We start from the raw sequence: 18662 nt of genomic DNA on the forward strand, positions 1-18662 counted from the left end.
ATCTAAAAAATCTTCTAATTAAAGATTTCAGAACAACAAATTGATTAAGTGAAATATACAAGATCTAGTCTCAAATTGTTTTCCAACTGGCATGCGCTAATATAGTAACATAACAATCGTCTAGTGCATTAGTAAGACACCTCCAAACCATAGATTCAGAGATAAAGAGAAAATAAAAATTCAAATAACCAATGGTGATTGGGTACACGGGCAAATGTTCGCTTCAATGCAGAACATAAATGTTCTCGTCATAATTAGGCCCAAAATTCTATAAAAGTTTTTCAATATGCGAGATCGAAGATGTCGTTTGGTGAGGGAGGCAACAGAGAAGACATTGGTATGCAAATATGAGGAGAATGGAGCCACCCAGACTCTCTCACATTGCATTGCATGGCCAACAAAAAGGAGAATTCTACTACGGTTTATTAGAATGTATAAAACCTTTTTGAAATATACAAGCGCCTGTCGGTTAATCATGTAACCACGCATCTTTCTTTTGTGTTAGTACAGATATTTTATTTGTAAACCTTCTGTTACCTATTAAATTTATGCGTTAGGTTAGGCCATCAAAGATTTTATTAGACTATACTCAACTCAAATGCCTATTTATCTGACCAATGAACTGGACGATCGATAAATAATACAGTAAAATTAAACTATCCGTTTTGCGACATCCGTTAAAATACATGACTATAATATCAACGTTAGTAGTACTGAGCACACGAGTATGGCGAGGGCGGGTGTCGGGGCTAGTTCTCGCTGCCGTACTCGTTGCCGAGCACGAGCAGGATGAAGAAGGAGAGGCCGAGGAACACGGAGCCGAGCAGGTCTCCCAAAGAGGTCAGGTAGGGAATGGCCGAGTTGTCAGGGTCCATTTTGCTTTTCCACATCTTGTGCACTATCACGTGGGCTATGTATAACAGCACCATAACCTGGGGGAAAAATGCATACATTAATAAGGGCCACAGCTAAGCATCTGTTAAGTCAAATAGTAAATAGGTGAAGCTTTTGGATATTCACATCTTATTTTACTGTTTACATGTTACTAAATTACAATTTTCTGGCAGACTATTAAAGGATTCAGGTCCAAGATATAAATGGAAACCTCGAGCATATGATGTTCTCATTCTAGGTACTGGATGCAGTTCCTTAATGGCTCTCCGGGTTCCTATGTTTCTAGCTATGGTTTAGGCCTTGCGTTTGTACCAATAACATATAAAAACTATTAAAAAATTTGGAGACCATCCAAAACAGCCGCTGTACGGAACACATATACCAAGCTTGTGACTATTGGCATCTATAACATTGTCTTAAGGATTCTTCATTGAGCTACTTTTAGGGGATTTAGTGTGGTTTTAAAACCAAAAATAATTCCATACTCTATTATACTTTGGTATACACCCTTTGCTCATCTTATGGCAAAATGATGCATCCCAAAAAAGCTGAAACTGAGATAATTGCTTTTAAAATGTTTTATGGCATTCAAATCAGAACATTTGGTTGCGAATTATGTGGGTATGCATTGTTAAAATATTGTCACAACTTCAACATCCTTTGTACCCACAACCGCTGTTCACTTCCCACCTTAGTATCCTTTGATCATCCGCCACAATAAGACCTCGTGTTGTGAATCGCGTGTTTATTTTGTTAAACGTGTGCCGCATCGTAGACTTTGTTTCCACTAACCACCAGTGTTCAGCTCCAGATCGGAGACCTGTCCCAGTGTTGGTGCCGCTCCTAATTGACCAGCCGGACCACCCCAATTCCATCAAGAACGAACCGGGTTAGTGGCATCCATTCCTAATCAATCTCATTCGTTGGGGTTGTGACCGATTGACACTGCATACCGCATATCGAGGATATTCACTTGTTTCATTAAAATTAAAATACAGTCTACTCCGCTCAATAATATTGTAGAAGCCCGAGGGCTTCGCCCCCCGCATTTCTCGCCCCGCATCCGCGTGGGAATTCGTTTTCTCACCAACATTTCTATATTTACATCAAGTTGCCGATTGACTAGGAAGCCTCATGAAAAATAATCTTAAATACCACACCATAGATTTCAGAGAGTAGAATATTTTGAGCCGAATTACGGTAAAATGTTGTATCTATAAATGCATCGTTTTGCCATCAGATACGAGAGTGTAGCGCAAAGTAGACTGTTTTTGTATTTGGTCTGCGGTGATATCAATGTGTTCTTTCCATCTAAGAAATGGATCAATGGTAATTCCCAGATATTTTATGGAATTTGTCCTTTCTATTACTGGACATCGGGTATCGGATTGTTCAGCAGCTTTATTTTAAGTTCTTTGGAAGTTTTATTTGGTTTACAATTAATATTTTTTTTTACATTAACAAAATTTCACATAGTAAACAAATGTGTCTAGGGTATACGATGAGATTACCTGTAATGTGGAGCAGGTGAGATAGGCCACTGCGAAGGAAAAGGTAATGGTCACCTTGGACATGAACATGTAGTCGGCTGCGAACATGAAGACCACCTGTCCCACCACTGCTAAGAAGATCAGAAGCCGGGCGGTCTTAGCTGTATATGCTGCAATATTAAAGAATCACATTAAGAGGATCATCGGTCTAACTTTCTTCATGAAATTTTACTCCCGTATTTTCTCCCCGGATTACGGCTCTAGAGTGAAGGTTTATTTTAAATTAGCTTGGAAAAAGACTTTTCATTGATAAGTAGGTATCTAGGTACGTGTTTATGATTGAATTCCAAAACTAAAAATCTTAATATTCAAATATTGAATTTAAGTAGGTACCTAGATACTTGTTTATGGTTGAGTTCCAAAACAAAAAATAATTCATTTTCAAATATAGAATTCTTTTAGCAAATGTCAAACTCGGCTCTTCTCTGGTGAGACAGGGTTGCACTTTATTCATGAATGCGGTATTTAAAAATAAATTCAATGTCAGCTAATATTATTTTAGTATTACGAAAAATCTATTGGAAAGAAACAAATGCGAAGAAATTATAAGTAATGTAAGAAAAGAATCTGTTTGGGATCCATAAAAAATCTACATCCTTCCATTTTTTTTTAAATGCATTCTCGTCAAATGCAACCCTAGTAGGTCAATGAAAAAAATATTTATGCTTCTTACTTTTTTTTTACAGATTCGATTGAAAATTTTAATAACTTCAACACGCGCAGCGCAAAGATCTACATTTCGATGAAAACCGCAGGTAAATCGGTTAAGCCATTTAAGAGGAGTTCAGTGGCTCACACGTACAGAAGAATTATATATATAAAGATGTTTTTTTTCATGCGGTAAAAATTGAATCATTTCATTGTACGGCCAAGTTTTTCGAAAATGTACGAAAAAATTATTAAAATTGAACTATGTACTTTGAACTACGTCACAAGTTCAAATGCTAACTTACTTCCATAGAAGAGCACCTTCCACGGCCACTCGAGGATTTTAGATCCCTCTGGCAACAGGCCAGGCAGAGACCCTCGGTGCAGCATTGTGGAGACTCGGGAAGCCAGTACAGATACCAGGTTACCACCGATCCCATTCACAATGGGCTGGAACACTACAAAACCTTCGAACCTGTCTACAGCCTGGTCCAGCACAAGACCTCCGAGTCTGGAAAGAAATATAACATTCATTGATAGAAAATAAAGTCAAGAATGGTCAATGTTTAAAGTCAAAATAATCACATTGAAGAAGGCCAACGGACATAACTTTGGTAATACTGTAATCATAGAATTAAGAATAGTCTAGAAGGAGCCTAGAATCATATTTACTGTGCTTATATCTTTTTTTTATCTAATGAAGGAGAAATTAAAAAAATACAAATTCTTCAAAATAAGGCGACGAGGATTATACTCAAAAGAAATATCTCTTCTAATGTAGAAAGAATGCACAAAGAAATTGTGTAGCAATTTTTATACATAAAATAATTAAGGGGATGAATAAAATAAAAACAATAATAAAATTTAACCAACAATGTCATACATATGAAACAAGGGGTAAAAAAGAGATAAGATTACCAATGAGGAGAAAAACAGAATCTCAAAACTCATTGTACAAGGGATTAAAGCTGTACAATAAGTTACCTTAAGGAATAAAGGAGATAGAAAAGATCTAAATATTTAAAATTAATTTGAAAAAGTATGTTATGGGAGAAGTTTTGATAAAAAAAATGTAATGTAATGAAAAGTATATATTAGTTCTTAAGATGTTATGAAGTAACTTAATAAAGCATAAATAAATATTTGAATACATCGGACTGTGCCCGAAAATCCCCCCACTATGCCCCACTTTCACCGCGCGCATTCGTGATGTCGCCGCGTAATGTTGCACGATGGGAAAAATATAATCATAACACAAATGTAAGGTAAAAAAAGCAATCTGTTAATTCCTCTAAAATTTTATTGTGCACGCGGAAATATTGATTAACACAACAGAGTAGATAAGTAAAGGGTCATTTAATAAGAGAAATTGAATTAATGAACTTTGAACTTAAAATATAAAACAAATTTTATTTGACATTTAACGGATATTTTAAAATTAAAAAGTAAAGACTTTATTCTTCCTAAAATGCGTCAACCGCAGGTCACAATTTAGTAAAATGTCAAAATTAGACACTTACACAAAATGGTCAATTACACTGCACCTACTTTGTATTTATTTTGAGATAACAATTTACACATTTTTTTATTAACCTTCATTTTATTCAAGATTTTAGGCAAATGCGGCGGCGCACGGCTCGGCGTCTTTTGACAGATCGAATGAGTTTCGAAAAAATTTCAACGTAAAACCGGGGTTATGGAAAACGTCAAAAACGTTAATTGGGGGAATATTTAAATGAGACGGTATGTAAAAAAATGGGACTTGAACATTTCGGCGTAAGAAGCGGGAAAACGTAAAATTGAGAAACGTAAAAACGACGTTTTACTGTATATATCACGATATTGTCAAACCCCTTCTGTAACTAAAAAAAACTGAGACTGGTTTTGTTTTTCAACTCGATAGTTTTGTCGAAGGCTGTAGGATTTCTACAATAAATAAAATTAACGCTTACTTTATTGGATTAATTTTTACAAAATAAATAATTGTTATTTACAACTGTGCCAGTTATCAGTTTTTCCTTCCGCCACATTTACATTTATTGCACTTAATGTTACATCCAAATTTGACGGTTATCATATAATAAGTTAATTTGTGAGATTAGGAAAGGAGAATTATCAAAAGATCCACCAGATACAATTATATTACTCTGTATCAAAGCACGTAAAAATCCAATTAAAGTTATCGGTAAAAATCTTCCTAGCAATATTTATATTATTTGAAACTTTAATGCTTGTGCAAAATGATACAAAAATTTGGAGGTGACCAATGAGAGTGGTTTTAAAAAAATATATCTGTAAATAGACTATTTAACTAAGCCAAAAATAGTATACTTGAATTTTTACGCATCGATTTTTTTTTGCACGCAACAGCCCTTGAGGTCCAATTACAATGGTGACTTACAGCACATTACTCCCGGGCTTGAGAAAAATCACATTTAATTTTTATGTTCTCACCGGGAATCGAACCCAGAACCTTCCGTGTGTAAGTCAAGCATTTTAACCACTACACCACGGAGGCCGCTTTATTATCAGCGGTATGATTTTTTTAAAGTTGTGTATTTTTTTAATTACTTCTAATTTTCCCCCTCTTCTCGATGAGTTTTACTGATTCGTCAGTTGACTTACCGTAAAATAGGAATCTATCACAACTCTCTTATTATTGGTTGATTTGGAAGAACTAGTGACGTTATGCAAAGTATTTAATTTTTATTTAAAAAAATATTTTTTTTTATATATTTTCAAGAAACTTTGCGGTACAATTTAAAGCTCTAATTTTTACAGCGCCTAAAAATATATTTTTGCCAAGGACGTAGCTAAAAAGTTATCCTAATATATAATTGTCTCACGCATTCTTTACGTCTCACTCTCGATAATACAGGAATATTCGGGAGCGATAGGAACAATTTCACGCGTCACGTGCAAACAGCAAAGTTTCTAGTACTTCTCCCAGACGACCCAGACGCCAGTTAGTAACTATCCGACTTTCGTCAGAGGCGGTTCTTTCGCCTGCGCCGGGCGCATAAACCAATGGTTTTTTCATGTTTTTAGCAATTGGATAAAACATATCATCACTTTTTACTTCAACAAATGTATTTGAATATTATATTTTTCCGCTTTCAAATCTCTCATTTCTTGCATGTGTAATAATTACACAGCACCGTAACGCGTGGATGTCTTTGGGACAGCAAGGTAAAGGTTCAAAATTAATTAAACATTTGGATTGTTTAAGAGCACAATATTGTAAAATATACAAATCATGTTTTACAATATTGTGTTCGATGCAATCCAGATGTTTCGTTAATTTTTTTAACACAGAATGTTTTTTGCATTTTGAGAGAGAACCCAAATTGATACAAAATATTTCTATCGTTTCTAAAAATAAAAGTGCTAAAAAAACTCGCACAGCTCTGCTTAGTGAACTTAAGAAACTAAGTCAAAACCAATAGTTTACATTAGAACATTGATGCCAAGTTTGACGTACATGTGCAAGGAATTGTTGAGGTTAAATGGTCGGATAATTCCAGCTCTGATTAATAATTTCTTATAAAATTAAAAGGCTTAAGATAAGTATGGAATGTCAAACATGGCTTTGCTAATGATAATAATAATTAAATCAATCAGGATTAAGCAGATACACTTTTGTTTAAATGCACCCAAATCAGTTTTAGCTATTTTACTGATGAATTAATTAGAAATATGTACACAAAAAACTTTGTCCAGGGGAATGAGGAATATCTGTGTGAAATAGAAATAAAACCCTGGACGGGCGTTTTCCGCTCGATGTATGCTCTCGGGTAAGGAAATCGAGTGGAGATAAATCCTCCACGTTGTGTTGTGCTTGGCGCGTTCGCCTACTATTCGTGAGGTCCTGGGTTCAATTCCCGGCCGAATGAAAGTGGAATATTGGTTTTAAAGGTGTGTCTGCATTGTAATATTTCTACATTTCTAGACTATGGTACCAGGGACCAATGTGAAGTTTACATTTATCTTCAATTTTATCAACAAATTAAAATTAAGTTTTCTGAATGGAAAATAGAATATGTAATAACTGTTTTTTTCTAAACATGTTCAACTGCAGGTTACCAACGACGATACTTTAAATTTTCAAACAAAAATATCGATTTGACTTTATTCCGTCTCAATATGTACCGATGAAGATAACGTTTGTAATCGCAGCGCTGAAGCGTAAGACTCATCACCTTACCACCCGTATAACAAAACAATCTAAATACGCTGCAATTGGAGTGCCAAGTGGTCAAGCCATAAATATGGTTTTGATTTTTTTGTCTGTTTTTATGCATCAATGCTGTCGAAATAATATTTTTAACAATATTTTTCCCAACGCTGATGCAGCAAACTTCCGTCGTCATCCTCAAAGTACTTTCGAAACGACCCAAATTTTTACCGGACACGGAGCTATGAGAAGTTACCTATATAGGTTTAAATTAAGGAATGATGACTATTGTCCATGCGATGATATTTCTTCAGAGTATCGAACATCTGTTATTTCAGTGCCCATCTTTCAGTTTACAACGCCATAATCCTGAATCAGAATGCAGGAAAGATGGAATATCCTTAACAGATATCCACACTGTAGTTAAAAGTAGTTATCACGCGCCATTGTTCTCGAACTTTGCAATAATGGTGATTGGACTCATAAAGGTAATAAACCAAAATCAGTGATCGAACATCCCCTTTCCAAGACAAACAAAAACGATTTTTTCCGAGTATCTTAGCCTTGTACACGACACGTAATACAGGGGTCCAAATATATATTTAAAAAAAAAAGCTCAGGGCACGCTTACCCGCTGATGAAGAGTGCGGAGATGACAGGAGTCCACCCGGTAGTGAGGACGGGCCGGGTGTACTTGTTGTATAACACGATGTACACCCACATGGGAAGGATGAGGAGGTAGATACCGATCACCACACACGGCAGCCAAATGCTCTCCTCTGAAAAAAAAGACCACTTTATTTACTTCACTATTTCATAAGGAATAGAGATTCTTCGTTTCAGGTCCCGACTAGCTGGGAACTTCCTGTGTTTAGGCAGAACCTATTTTGATACATGTTTTTCATTGAATGATGCTTAAATAATTCAAATCAACAATTTATTTATTTACATTCATAAGTTTATTGCATATAATTTGAGACGTTAGTCCCAACTCCGTGGGACTAAAAGTCCTGTGTTGAAACGGGACAAGCAATTAGTTGACACAGGCACATGAGTATATCACCACAAATGTAGGATCAGAAACATGATTTAATAACAATATCAAAACATGAAACACAAATACCTATTTATTATTTTATTACTCTAGAAATGATTGATTGCGTCTGTCCTGTACGGGATTATTTTGCCCACTAGCGAAATTTTTCAAAAAAATATATGTACTGCCGAAGCAAAAAGTTCGTGAGCGAGTTGATTTGAGATAGTAATGGTTCAAATATTAGTTAAAATTAGATTTCAACATTTCACAGGTCGGCCGCTAGATGGCAATAGTGGTGTAGTAAAAAACAATTCTGGCATGCAGGCAACAAAAATAGCTTTCTGAGAAAACAGAAAAAAGTGAGTAATTGGTTTGTGGTGTAGTTAAAAAAAATAATGGCAGAAAAAGTAGCTTTAATTACATTTATTTTTGTGTTCTCACCAGGAATCGAACCCGGAACCCTGCATGCGTAAGTCTAGCGTCTTAACCACTACACCACGGAGGCCACCGGGATATGTAATATATTATAGAAATGTGGTTTTGGAAGCGTTATTCTGAGTGACAGTTTCTTTTTAAACAAATATTTATTAATTTTTATATATATAATTCCTCTGTACGCGCGATGTCACCGTACTCCTCCTAAACGGCTTAACCGATTTAAGAGCGGTTTTCAGAAAAATATAGATCTTTGCGCTGTGCGTGTTTGTAGATATTAAAATCTTCAATCCAATATGTAAAAAAGAAGTTAGGAGCATAAATGTTTTATTTATCGATCTACCAGGGTTGTATTCGAGGAGAATGCATTTGCAAAAAAATGGAAAGATATTGTTTTTTCGTGAATACAAAAAGTTTTTTTTAATGTTTACAAACAGCATTTGTTTTTTGTGGATCTCAATCAGATTCTTTCCTTAAATTCCTTATAATTTCTACCCATTTATTTCGTTTTATTTGATTTTTGGTAGCGCTAAAATAATATTAAATTTAATGCATTTTTAAAAATCGTATTTCCACATAAGTACACCCCTTTGTTGGTGAGACGACCGGAGTTTGACGTTTGCAAAAAGAATGCCATATTTGAAAAAATATTTATTTTATGTTTTGGAATACATAAACAAGTACCTACTTAAATTAAATATTTTTTGAATATTGTCAATTTTTAGTTTTGGAATTTAATCACAAATAAGTATCTAGGTACCTACTTATCAATGAAAATATTTTTGTCAACGTTTGGGTAGGACGTCTGTCGGGTCCGCTAGTTTATTATAAAATCAAAACTAAGTTGTGGTACAGCGAGGTGCGAAGTTTGGACCTCTGATCCCCGGGTCCGCGACACTAGCCACGGGACCACACCCCGGTTTATTATTATATTTAGATTGCTCTAACAGCAAAAAATAAATTGTCAGGCTCAAAAGAAAAATGTCACTTTTACGATTTTATGTAGTACGTAAATTTTTCGTAATAAAAAAAATGCATATGTATAAAAATGTTGAGCAATTTGTACAAAAAAAAAAAATGATGCTGACGAAGAAGTGGTATTTTGTGAGCGTTGAATAATATTAGGACGTTACCAATGTTTCTGTAGAGATACGAAGCAGTTATGGAGAGGACGGTTATGGAGACGACATCTCCAATGGAAGCAGCGAGGGGCGTGGCGAGGTTGTCCGGGTTCATCTTGAACTTGTGGGAAATGATGATGACGGAAACCAGAACAAAATCTAAAAAAATAACAAACATTACATTTAAAAAATACAGTTTGGTGTCTTCATGGAACGATTTGTTTCATTTCATTCCTTTCAGACCTCGCTTTCTCTGGATTCTTTTTTTTTATTTTTATTTATTTACAATTTTAAAAAACCCGTTAGGGTTACATTAGAAATTTAATATTGTCTAGTCATTTTATGTCTCGTCCAGTCTATTTAGTTCAGTCATCATGTGCTTTTTCAGATTGATTTTAAATTTGTCTCCATTAAAAGTTTTCAAGTAGTAAGGTAGGTCGTTGTAGTGTTTAAGTCCATTATGTAGTATTTTTGACTGTCCTGTGTTTGTCTTTGCTTTTTCAATATGATAGTGTTTTTGTTGTCTGGTGTTATATTTATGTATGTCAGCATTTTTGACTAATATTATGTCGTCGTCTTGTATGTTTCCCAGTGTTATTTTGTGCACAATTTTTAAGGTCTCAATTTTAGTCAAGTAGTTTATGTCAAACTGGTGCTTACATCTACTCAAGCGTGCGTGCCAATGAGAAGGTTCAGTGTTTTTTTTATTTTTTTTAAAATTATAGACTATTAAACTAAGTCAATTTTTTTTTATTAAAATTTTTGTACATCGTATTATTAGCGCTACGATTTTTTTAAGTTTTGTATTTTTGAAATAACTCCGCGTGTAACGTCAGAGGTTCGTTTCCGCTTATTCTCATTCAGTTCTTCCCATTGGTCCAGAAGCGACAAGCAGACCGGAAATCTTCCATAACTCTCAGATCATAGGTTGATTCACATGAACCAGTGGCGTCATTCAAAGTAGTGCGTTTTTAACAAAATATTTTTTATTAATTTTTCCGTAAATTCTCAAGAAACTTTGCCGTAAAATTAAATGCTCTAATTTTTACCCCGCGTAAGAAAACATTTTTTGTATCCAATTTCCCGAAAGGCTGAAGTTCCTCATTATTCCGACTTTCGACATGTCCTTCTATAAAAAACACTCTCCACATATCACAAAACTATTTTAAAGACCGAGGGTTTTCCTATCTGTTTCACTCATACTAAAAAAACTTTGTATTTTTCAATAAACGTGTTACTTTTTAAAATTTAAATCATGTAAATCTGTAATATAATTCTACTGCTTCCACCCCTTTTAGTTTGGTAAATTGTATTATTTATTTATTTATGCTTTATTAATTTAGTTCATAACATCTTAAAAACGAATATAAACTTTTAATAACATTACAATTTTTTTATCGAAATTTCTCAATAACATATTTTTTCAAATTCATTTTAAATACTTCAATCTTTTCGATCTCCTTTATTTCTTCAGGTAACTCATTGTACAGCTTCAATCCCTTGTACAATGAGTTTTGAGATTCTGTTTTTCTCCTCATTGGTAATCTTATCTTTTTTTTACCCCTTGTTTCATATGTATGACATTGTTGGTTAAATTTTATTATTGTTTTTATTTTATTCATCCCCTTAATTATTTTATGCATAAAAATTGCTACATTATATTTAATTTGCTGCTTTACTGTGAGCTGTATGAAAGCCTTATGTCTGATATTGTCATTTTTGTCACAGGAACAGGCGGGTTAACACACACTCGTCCGAGAGATTGCATTTTGACATCATTCAAGCTACTTTGATCCTTGGTTTTCAATTTACAATATAAATTTTTAAAAAACACTCAGTGAACAATCAATACAAATAAGTAGTCACATTTTGCAATTATTATTTTTTGAATTAATTCTCTCGAAACTACAAAAAATTAGAAAATACACAATGTTCTCATGTTCTCGTTGCATTTGTACAGAAAATTTCTTCATGGGGTCGATTATTTGGGATAGTTGCTGAATGTACATCTTGAGTGGTTTATGCTATGTATATGTGCCACATGTAATGTATATGTTTGTGTATGTTTTATATGTGCGTTCATGTGTGTGCGTGGATGGCTCGGAGTGTACATTCGGTATTTTTATTTATTTTAATTTATTACCTCCATGGAAAACGCAAATGTCAACAATTATCGTTTTCTCACTTAAAATTCTTATTTATTTTTTATTTTTTGTCATATTTAATGTTTATATCTTTTTAATTTATGAAAACTTAATTGGTCTTTTTATGTTAAAAAATTGTTGTTCTTAGTACTTATTTTGTATGACTGTATGTTTTCTAAATAAAATAAATAAATAAAATAAATAAATAAATAAAAGGCCGTTTACTAATGACAGAAAACTACTCTCAGGTAAAAATTCTGAAAAAAAAATGTAGCGGAGACTAGTCTGCCTCGTAGTTTAGAAGATGGCGCATTCGCTAACCACGATCGAGGTTCAACTCCTGGCAGGGTCAATGTGAAACATTAGTTTGATATTATTATTTACACACTAGCAGCTATTTAGCTGTCTTGTTTTGAACATGGAAAATATAGTAAATTGATGTGTTTGTCCAGGTGTTTTTTGAACTCATTAACCGAGCGTGCACTGATCACCTTCTCGGGAAGGTTATTCCACCGCTCCACAACTCGAATAGTTAGGAAGTTCTTCCTGTAGTCGGATATGAAGGAAGCGGTGTTTAATTTTGTATATTTTTTATTTTATTTCTTAAGTTAGCTTATATTACAATTCTTATTCTAGGCGAGGGTCAGTGCTATGCAAACTCTTGACGTCACTGCCTGCGACCTGTGAAGATCTATTGTGACTTGTCCCCGTGAATAGTTCTCGCCCTCCATGCTCAGGGCCTCGATTATGATGGGAAGATAAAGACGTCATACCTTCACCTTGACGGTATAGTTGAAGATAAATTCCATCTAGCGATTATATAGATACACTACCGACCCCCCCACCTTTAAGTTTTGGGTAGGTACATCGATATGAAACAAGGGGAAGCGTACGTCATAGTTGAAGATAAAAGTCTCCCGACCGATTACAAAGGTACACTACCGATACCCCCACCATCAAAACTTGATGTAAGTACATCGGTTTATACCGACGGGTCTAGAACCCCTCGATACGTTTATCTACGCATTAAAAGTGTCAAAAATTTTGTTCCACCGAGCAATTTTTCCTTTAATTATGATTTATTAAAAAAATTATCGTTTTGAGGTTGGCATTTTTTTTTCTTAAGCCTATTAAAAATGTGAGAAAGAAATAAGTAAATTTTGAAGTCGAATTAAATTCCGGAATAACTGTCCCTCTAATAAAACGAACGCCTAGATGTGAAAATAATGTCGCTAGGTTCTGTCCTATTAGCAAATTAAATTATCTATGCGTTTGAAAGTTCCCACTCAAAAAAAATAATTTAGTTATTATATTTTTTCCATTTGTTTTACTATCTTTCCGAGTGTATGTATCGAGACGATAAAAGAGCCGGATTTGTAGTCGATCGGTAGATACGTACAGATGATCGTTAAGCGTACCGTCTAGGTAATTTCCCAAAGTCATACAAAATTCATGTTCAAGCGAGCATTTTTTGCTTACATTGGGATTTATTGGAATTTATAATCGATTTGAAGTGAGCACTCTTTATTACAGAAGCCTATTTAAACTATAAATGAGAACTATTTTCAATGTTAATGACGTAAGGAACGCGGACTAATTGTTTGCGGTCATTCCATTGGCTTGTTTCGATCATATGATGTCGATATGACAAGTAGGTAGAACATACCGAGGTAAGATACAGATAGTACAGAAGTTAAGTATACCGTCTCGATATATACAGATGAAGATAGCGGTCATAATCGAGGCACAGGTCTATAATGAGCCTGGCTGGCTACTGTGTTGAAGGCGAGAGTTTACATTTTGCTAAATCTCCCCCTCTGATTGTTCTGAGATTGATGGTGTTTTTTATAAAGAAAGGTGTGGTTAGTGTTTTATTTGATGCTATTTCTTATGCAATTCTTTGAATATATCCAAATTCTAATATGTGAGGGTGTTTTATAATGTTATGATGCAACTAAATCTGGGTAATATTTTTACTGGGGTAGTAATGGTCATTCACTGGTGATTCTGCTATTTTTTTTAGAGTAATATTAATTATTGATTGATTTGGTGTTTATTTTGTAGAACTCCATATTTAAACTTATAATTAGAAATCAAACACTGATTTGAGTCTACTGAATACTTTATTTTATTTTTACAAATATAAACATATAAAAATAAAACTTCGTGACAATTGTTTCGCCTTATTAGGGCATTTTCAAACGAATGAAATGTTATCATTCGTTTGAAAATGCCCTAATAAGGCGAAAAAATTGTCACGAAGTTTTATTTTTATATGTTTATATTTGTAAAAATAAAATAAAGTATTCAGTAGACTCAAATCAGTGTTTGATTTCTAATTATAAGTTTAAATATTAATTATGATTGTAATACTCGTATTTCAATAAAAAAGTAAAAGTACTTAGAAAAAATCATGTGTTTTTTATTGTTTTCCGCTTAAATAATGAAATTTATACTTTATATGTAGATTTCACTACAAGCGGAACCTTAAACGGTCATTCATTGGTGCTTTGACCCTATAAACATTCATCATTAGGCTTGATTTTTTATCCTATTTCCATGTATTTAGTTCACGGCAGGAGGTTCACTGCAATATTTCACTGTTCCTGTCACATGACGATTGGAAATATGCCGCTCTCGGCACAGCGGTGCAGTGCCCCATGCACCACTGAGTACAAACAGGGAAATGACGGTGATGAAGTACGATTGCGGATAATAGTCACCTAGAACGAAGCATGTTGTCGTGGCGGTGAAGACAGCCGACGCGGTGAGCAGCAGCGCATTACCAAAGTTCACTTCGTGGTCGACCACCGCGCTGACTGTGATGGCGAACAGCGCCACGACGATAGCGGCCACAATGGCTTGAACCTGGGGACAATAATAAAATATTCATAATAATAGTATTTGGCTGATTTATATAGCGCCATTTTTGTAAAAAATCACCTCAATGGCGCTTTACAATTGTATACCTAAACTTACATTCTAAATAAACTCAAGTGGTCTGTTATATTTCCAGATTTAAAATTGAGAGTATGAAGTGGGATTTTAGTTGGGATCTGAACTGACTAGGACTGTCGATGATTCGTAAATTTGAAGGCAATTGGTTCCAGGCAGAGTGGCCGGCGGCGGCAAAAGCAGTAAAAATAGGTTTGTTGGTAATCCGCATAACAGTGAGAAAGTAATCCGAATGAGTGTATAATTTTGGACACATCGTTAATGAACAGTGTGAAGAGCATTGGACCAAGCACGGAACCTTGTGGGACGCCAGATTTGAGATGAGTAAATGAAGACTTTTTGCCCGCAACTTGATCTGGTTGCGTTCGCTACAAAAGATAAGATTGGATCCGTGCCTTAGTGAGCCCAGAAATTCCAATAGTGACTTCTAATCTTTCAATAAGAAAACTATGGTCAATTGTGTCAAATGCAGCACTCATGTCCAGGAGAGCAAGTATCGTTAATTTTTCAGACTCATTGGCTAGTTATATCCGATAGAATCTTTAACAGTCCCGTTTCAATTCAGTGGAATTTTCTATAAGCTGATTGGAAGTTAGAAAGTAAGTTGTAATCATTTATATGAACTGAAATCTGTTTAGCTATGATTTTTTCTAGAATTTTGGATATTATTGGCAGGTTGGATACTGGCCGAAAATTCGCAAGATCCTCAGACTTCAACTGAGGTTTTTTTAAAAGTGGAGTAACTATCGCTTCTTTAAATAATTTAGGACCCTATCCCGTGCTGATGGATTCATTGAAAATATGAGTTAAATATAAAGAAAGAAGGGTAATACATTTTTTCAATAACCAGGTGGGGATGGGATCTAGGGAGCACTGTTTATTTGGAGAGCTTAAAATTATGTTAGTAACCTCTGTGACATTTGTTTTAGAAAATTGTTCAAGTATTTCTCCAAAATTTAAACTAAAAGAAGGAGGAGTGTTGGTACAAGTAGAGGCTCGAATACTCTCAATTTTATCCCTGAAGTAGCTCGCAAAATCTTCCGGATCATGGTCAACTCCGTTATTTTGTTGCTTTGTATCACCTAGAAGCGATTTTACAGAATTCCATAGTTGGCGTGGGTTTTTCTTCTCCGAGTCGATCAAATTTGTCCAGTATTGTGCCTTTTAATTTTGACGGTTTCTCTGTATTGTCTTTGTCTATAGATCTATAATGTCCGTGAATGGCTTGTTTTTGATTTTTTGTACGCTCTTTCGTATTTCCGCATACAGAAAGTGGCTTGGTGGGATTTTAGTAAAAATATGACAGTTGAAATTTAAAAAATTGTAAAAATGTATAATTATAATAAATTAAATAAATAAAATGTACTGTATTTTTTTTAAATGCAAATATTGAGTACTCTTACTTTCTGAATATGTCTCGTACATCGATTTCATTAAAAAAATTGTTTTAATAATTTAGGATTCCGGGAAAAGACGCATTTTTGTAATATTCGTACGTTCATAGAGACCGCTTTAAGTTGATGCAGGCGTTATCTTGATTGTGAATTATAATTTTTTGATTGATTGCTTAAGCTGTGTTTGATAAGAAACTAATGCGTAGTAATATTGCTATAAAGAATATTACGTGTACATTTATTGTTCACAAAGATAAGATTGAAATGTTTGATACTGATGTCGTGCTTCTTGTTGTCTGAGGGCATAACATTGCTCGTAGAGATAGGCGTTTTGGTTATTTAAAACGAGAAGCGGTAACAGTTACCGTTTCAAAATTAAACTGTTTTGTAAAACCGTTTAAAAAACAACAGTTTAGAGAAGCGAAGGCAAAAAAATAGCAACACCGCGGCCACTCCCCTCCCTCTAGAATAAATAATTCTTTTTTTTTCAAACAAACAAACAAAACAAACGAACTATCACACCGTTTACCCGTAGGGGTAGGCAGAGAGGATAGAACGCCATATCACTCTTATCTTTGCATACGGATACATACATCTTCTCATGCATGCACGCCGATTATTCCTACTTTTGACATGTCCATCTTCAAGTATTTAATGGACTTGATCTTGTCATGTCTTTCTCAGCCTTCCTCGTTTTCTGTATCCATCAACATTCGCATCGTAGATCCTTTTAGCCGTTCATTCGTTGTCCATTCGCTCTACATGTCCAAACCAACGGAGCGCCCCTTTCTTGATTCTGTCGATAGTGCATGTCTCAGCCTTACACAGTTCACGGATCTCGACATTTGTGCACCAATCATACATCGTTTTACCACACATTTGCCTGAGGGATCGCATTTCGACAGCATTTACCCTACTTTCATTACAATTTTTCCAATTCCATACTTCGCTCCCATACATTAGGGTCTTTAACTTTTTCAACATATTTTTTTTTCAAATTTATTTATTCATATATATGTACATTACAAAACGAAATATCTTAATTCATACGAATAGAAATAATTTAAATAATAAGGTAAATTAGGTATATATAAAAATAACACATCAGTAATAATAATATCCAGAGAATAATATGTTAAAAAAGTAAGAGAATCTTGTAACGAAAAACTCCCTCAGAGACGTGAAAAATGACAATGTCCAAAGTAATATCGTTCAACATAGAGATAGCCCTTTCAACAGGCATAACCATTGGCAGGTTGGTCCTGTATATTGGTCTGTATATGCTGACGCTGTCTAAGGTAATCCGGAACATAAAAGCACACTTTTAAATATTTTATTTCAATTAAAATAATAAAAATAGGTAAATAGTTTTATTCCACTTTTATGTATAAATTGTTACCAGTGACTGGGTTTCGTCGTAACCGACATCGTCAGACTGGTGGGAGACTAAAAAAATCTATTTTACATATTTTCATTATTATAATTAAAATGCAGTTCCACCAAGAAATGTCGGTAGAAAAACTCAATCTATTTTATTTCGCTTGAGGAGTCGTGGCTATAAGCAAACAGCCATCCTGGGGAGGGTGGTAGTGCGTAAGCCTTTGGGGGTGGGGGTGGGGGTGGTTGGACCATGGTTTTGCTAGACAGTTTCACGAAGCAGTTTAATTTGTGAATTAATAATATCCTATATTATTGTTATCAAAAACATTTTTCACTTTGTGGTATGACATTTTACACTTATTTGTTTATAAATTTGTATAAACCAGAATGTAGAAATTTTGCATGTCAATAAAAATGGTTTTCGTTTAGATAATTTAGAACGATTAGAAATTAGTAAAGCCATTAATCAAAAACGTCAAATAATAAATAATCAATTAAATTTAACTTCGAGTCCTCTTTTAAAACTATTCCCGTTATGATTTAGTTTATCTTCTTTCTCTCTCTTTCATACAATATTTTGCTGTATAAATAGCAACGCGTGTAATTATAAGTTAGTTAAATTCCTGATGATGAGGTAGTAACCTCGAGACCGGTCGAAGTGTAATAAAAAAAATTAAGTGGTTTATACAAATTTATAAACAAATACGTGTAATAATATCCTGACTAGTTTTTCGTTAACAGTTAATGTAAATGTTTCAGCTAGTATTTTTTTTCCTCTAACCTAACACCTCTACTTTACACACTGTGTTACATTCACCGTTCTACACTGCCTATGTTAATCATCCATATTTCTTCAGCTCTTCAATTTATTTTTCAAATATGAATGTTCTACTTTTTAAAAATATAATTCAATATGATTTTATGGACAAAT

General features: G+C 34.3%; 1 protein-coding gene across 1 annotated transcript in view; it reads right to left on the minus strand.

Moving 5' to 3' along the window:
• Nucleotides 1–277: 277 nt before the first annotated feature.
• Nucleotides 278–18662, minus strand: part of LOC148282075 (solute carrier family 41 member 1) — a 52121-nt gene continuing 33736 nt past the window's right edge. The window contains exons 5-10 of the mRNA XM_088225657.1: nt 14726–14870; nt 9871–10017; nt 7898–8045; nt 3398–3603; nt 2406–2554; nt 278–932 (exon numbers count right to left, since the gene is read on the minus strand). Of these exons, the coding sequence (XP_088081783.1) occupies nt 750–932; nt 2406–2554; nt 3398–3603; nt 7898–8045; nt 9871–10017; nt 14726–14870 (978 nt within the window). The 3' untranslated portion in view covers nt 278–749. The remainder of the gene's footprint in view (nt 933–2405; nt 2555–3397; nt 3604–7897; nt 8046–9870; nt 10018–14725; nt 14871–18662) is intronic.

This window comes from Micrasema longulum, unplaced genomic scaffold, assembly GCF_059751315.1.
Source record: "Micrasema longulum isolate JH-2025_06_02 unplaced genomic scaffold, ASM5975131v1 h1tg000378l, whole genome shotgun sequence".
NCBI lineage: Eukaryota > Metazoa > Arthropoda > Insecta > Trichoptera > Brachycentridae > Micrasema > Micrasema longulum.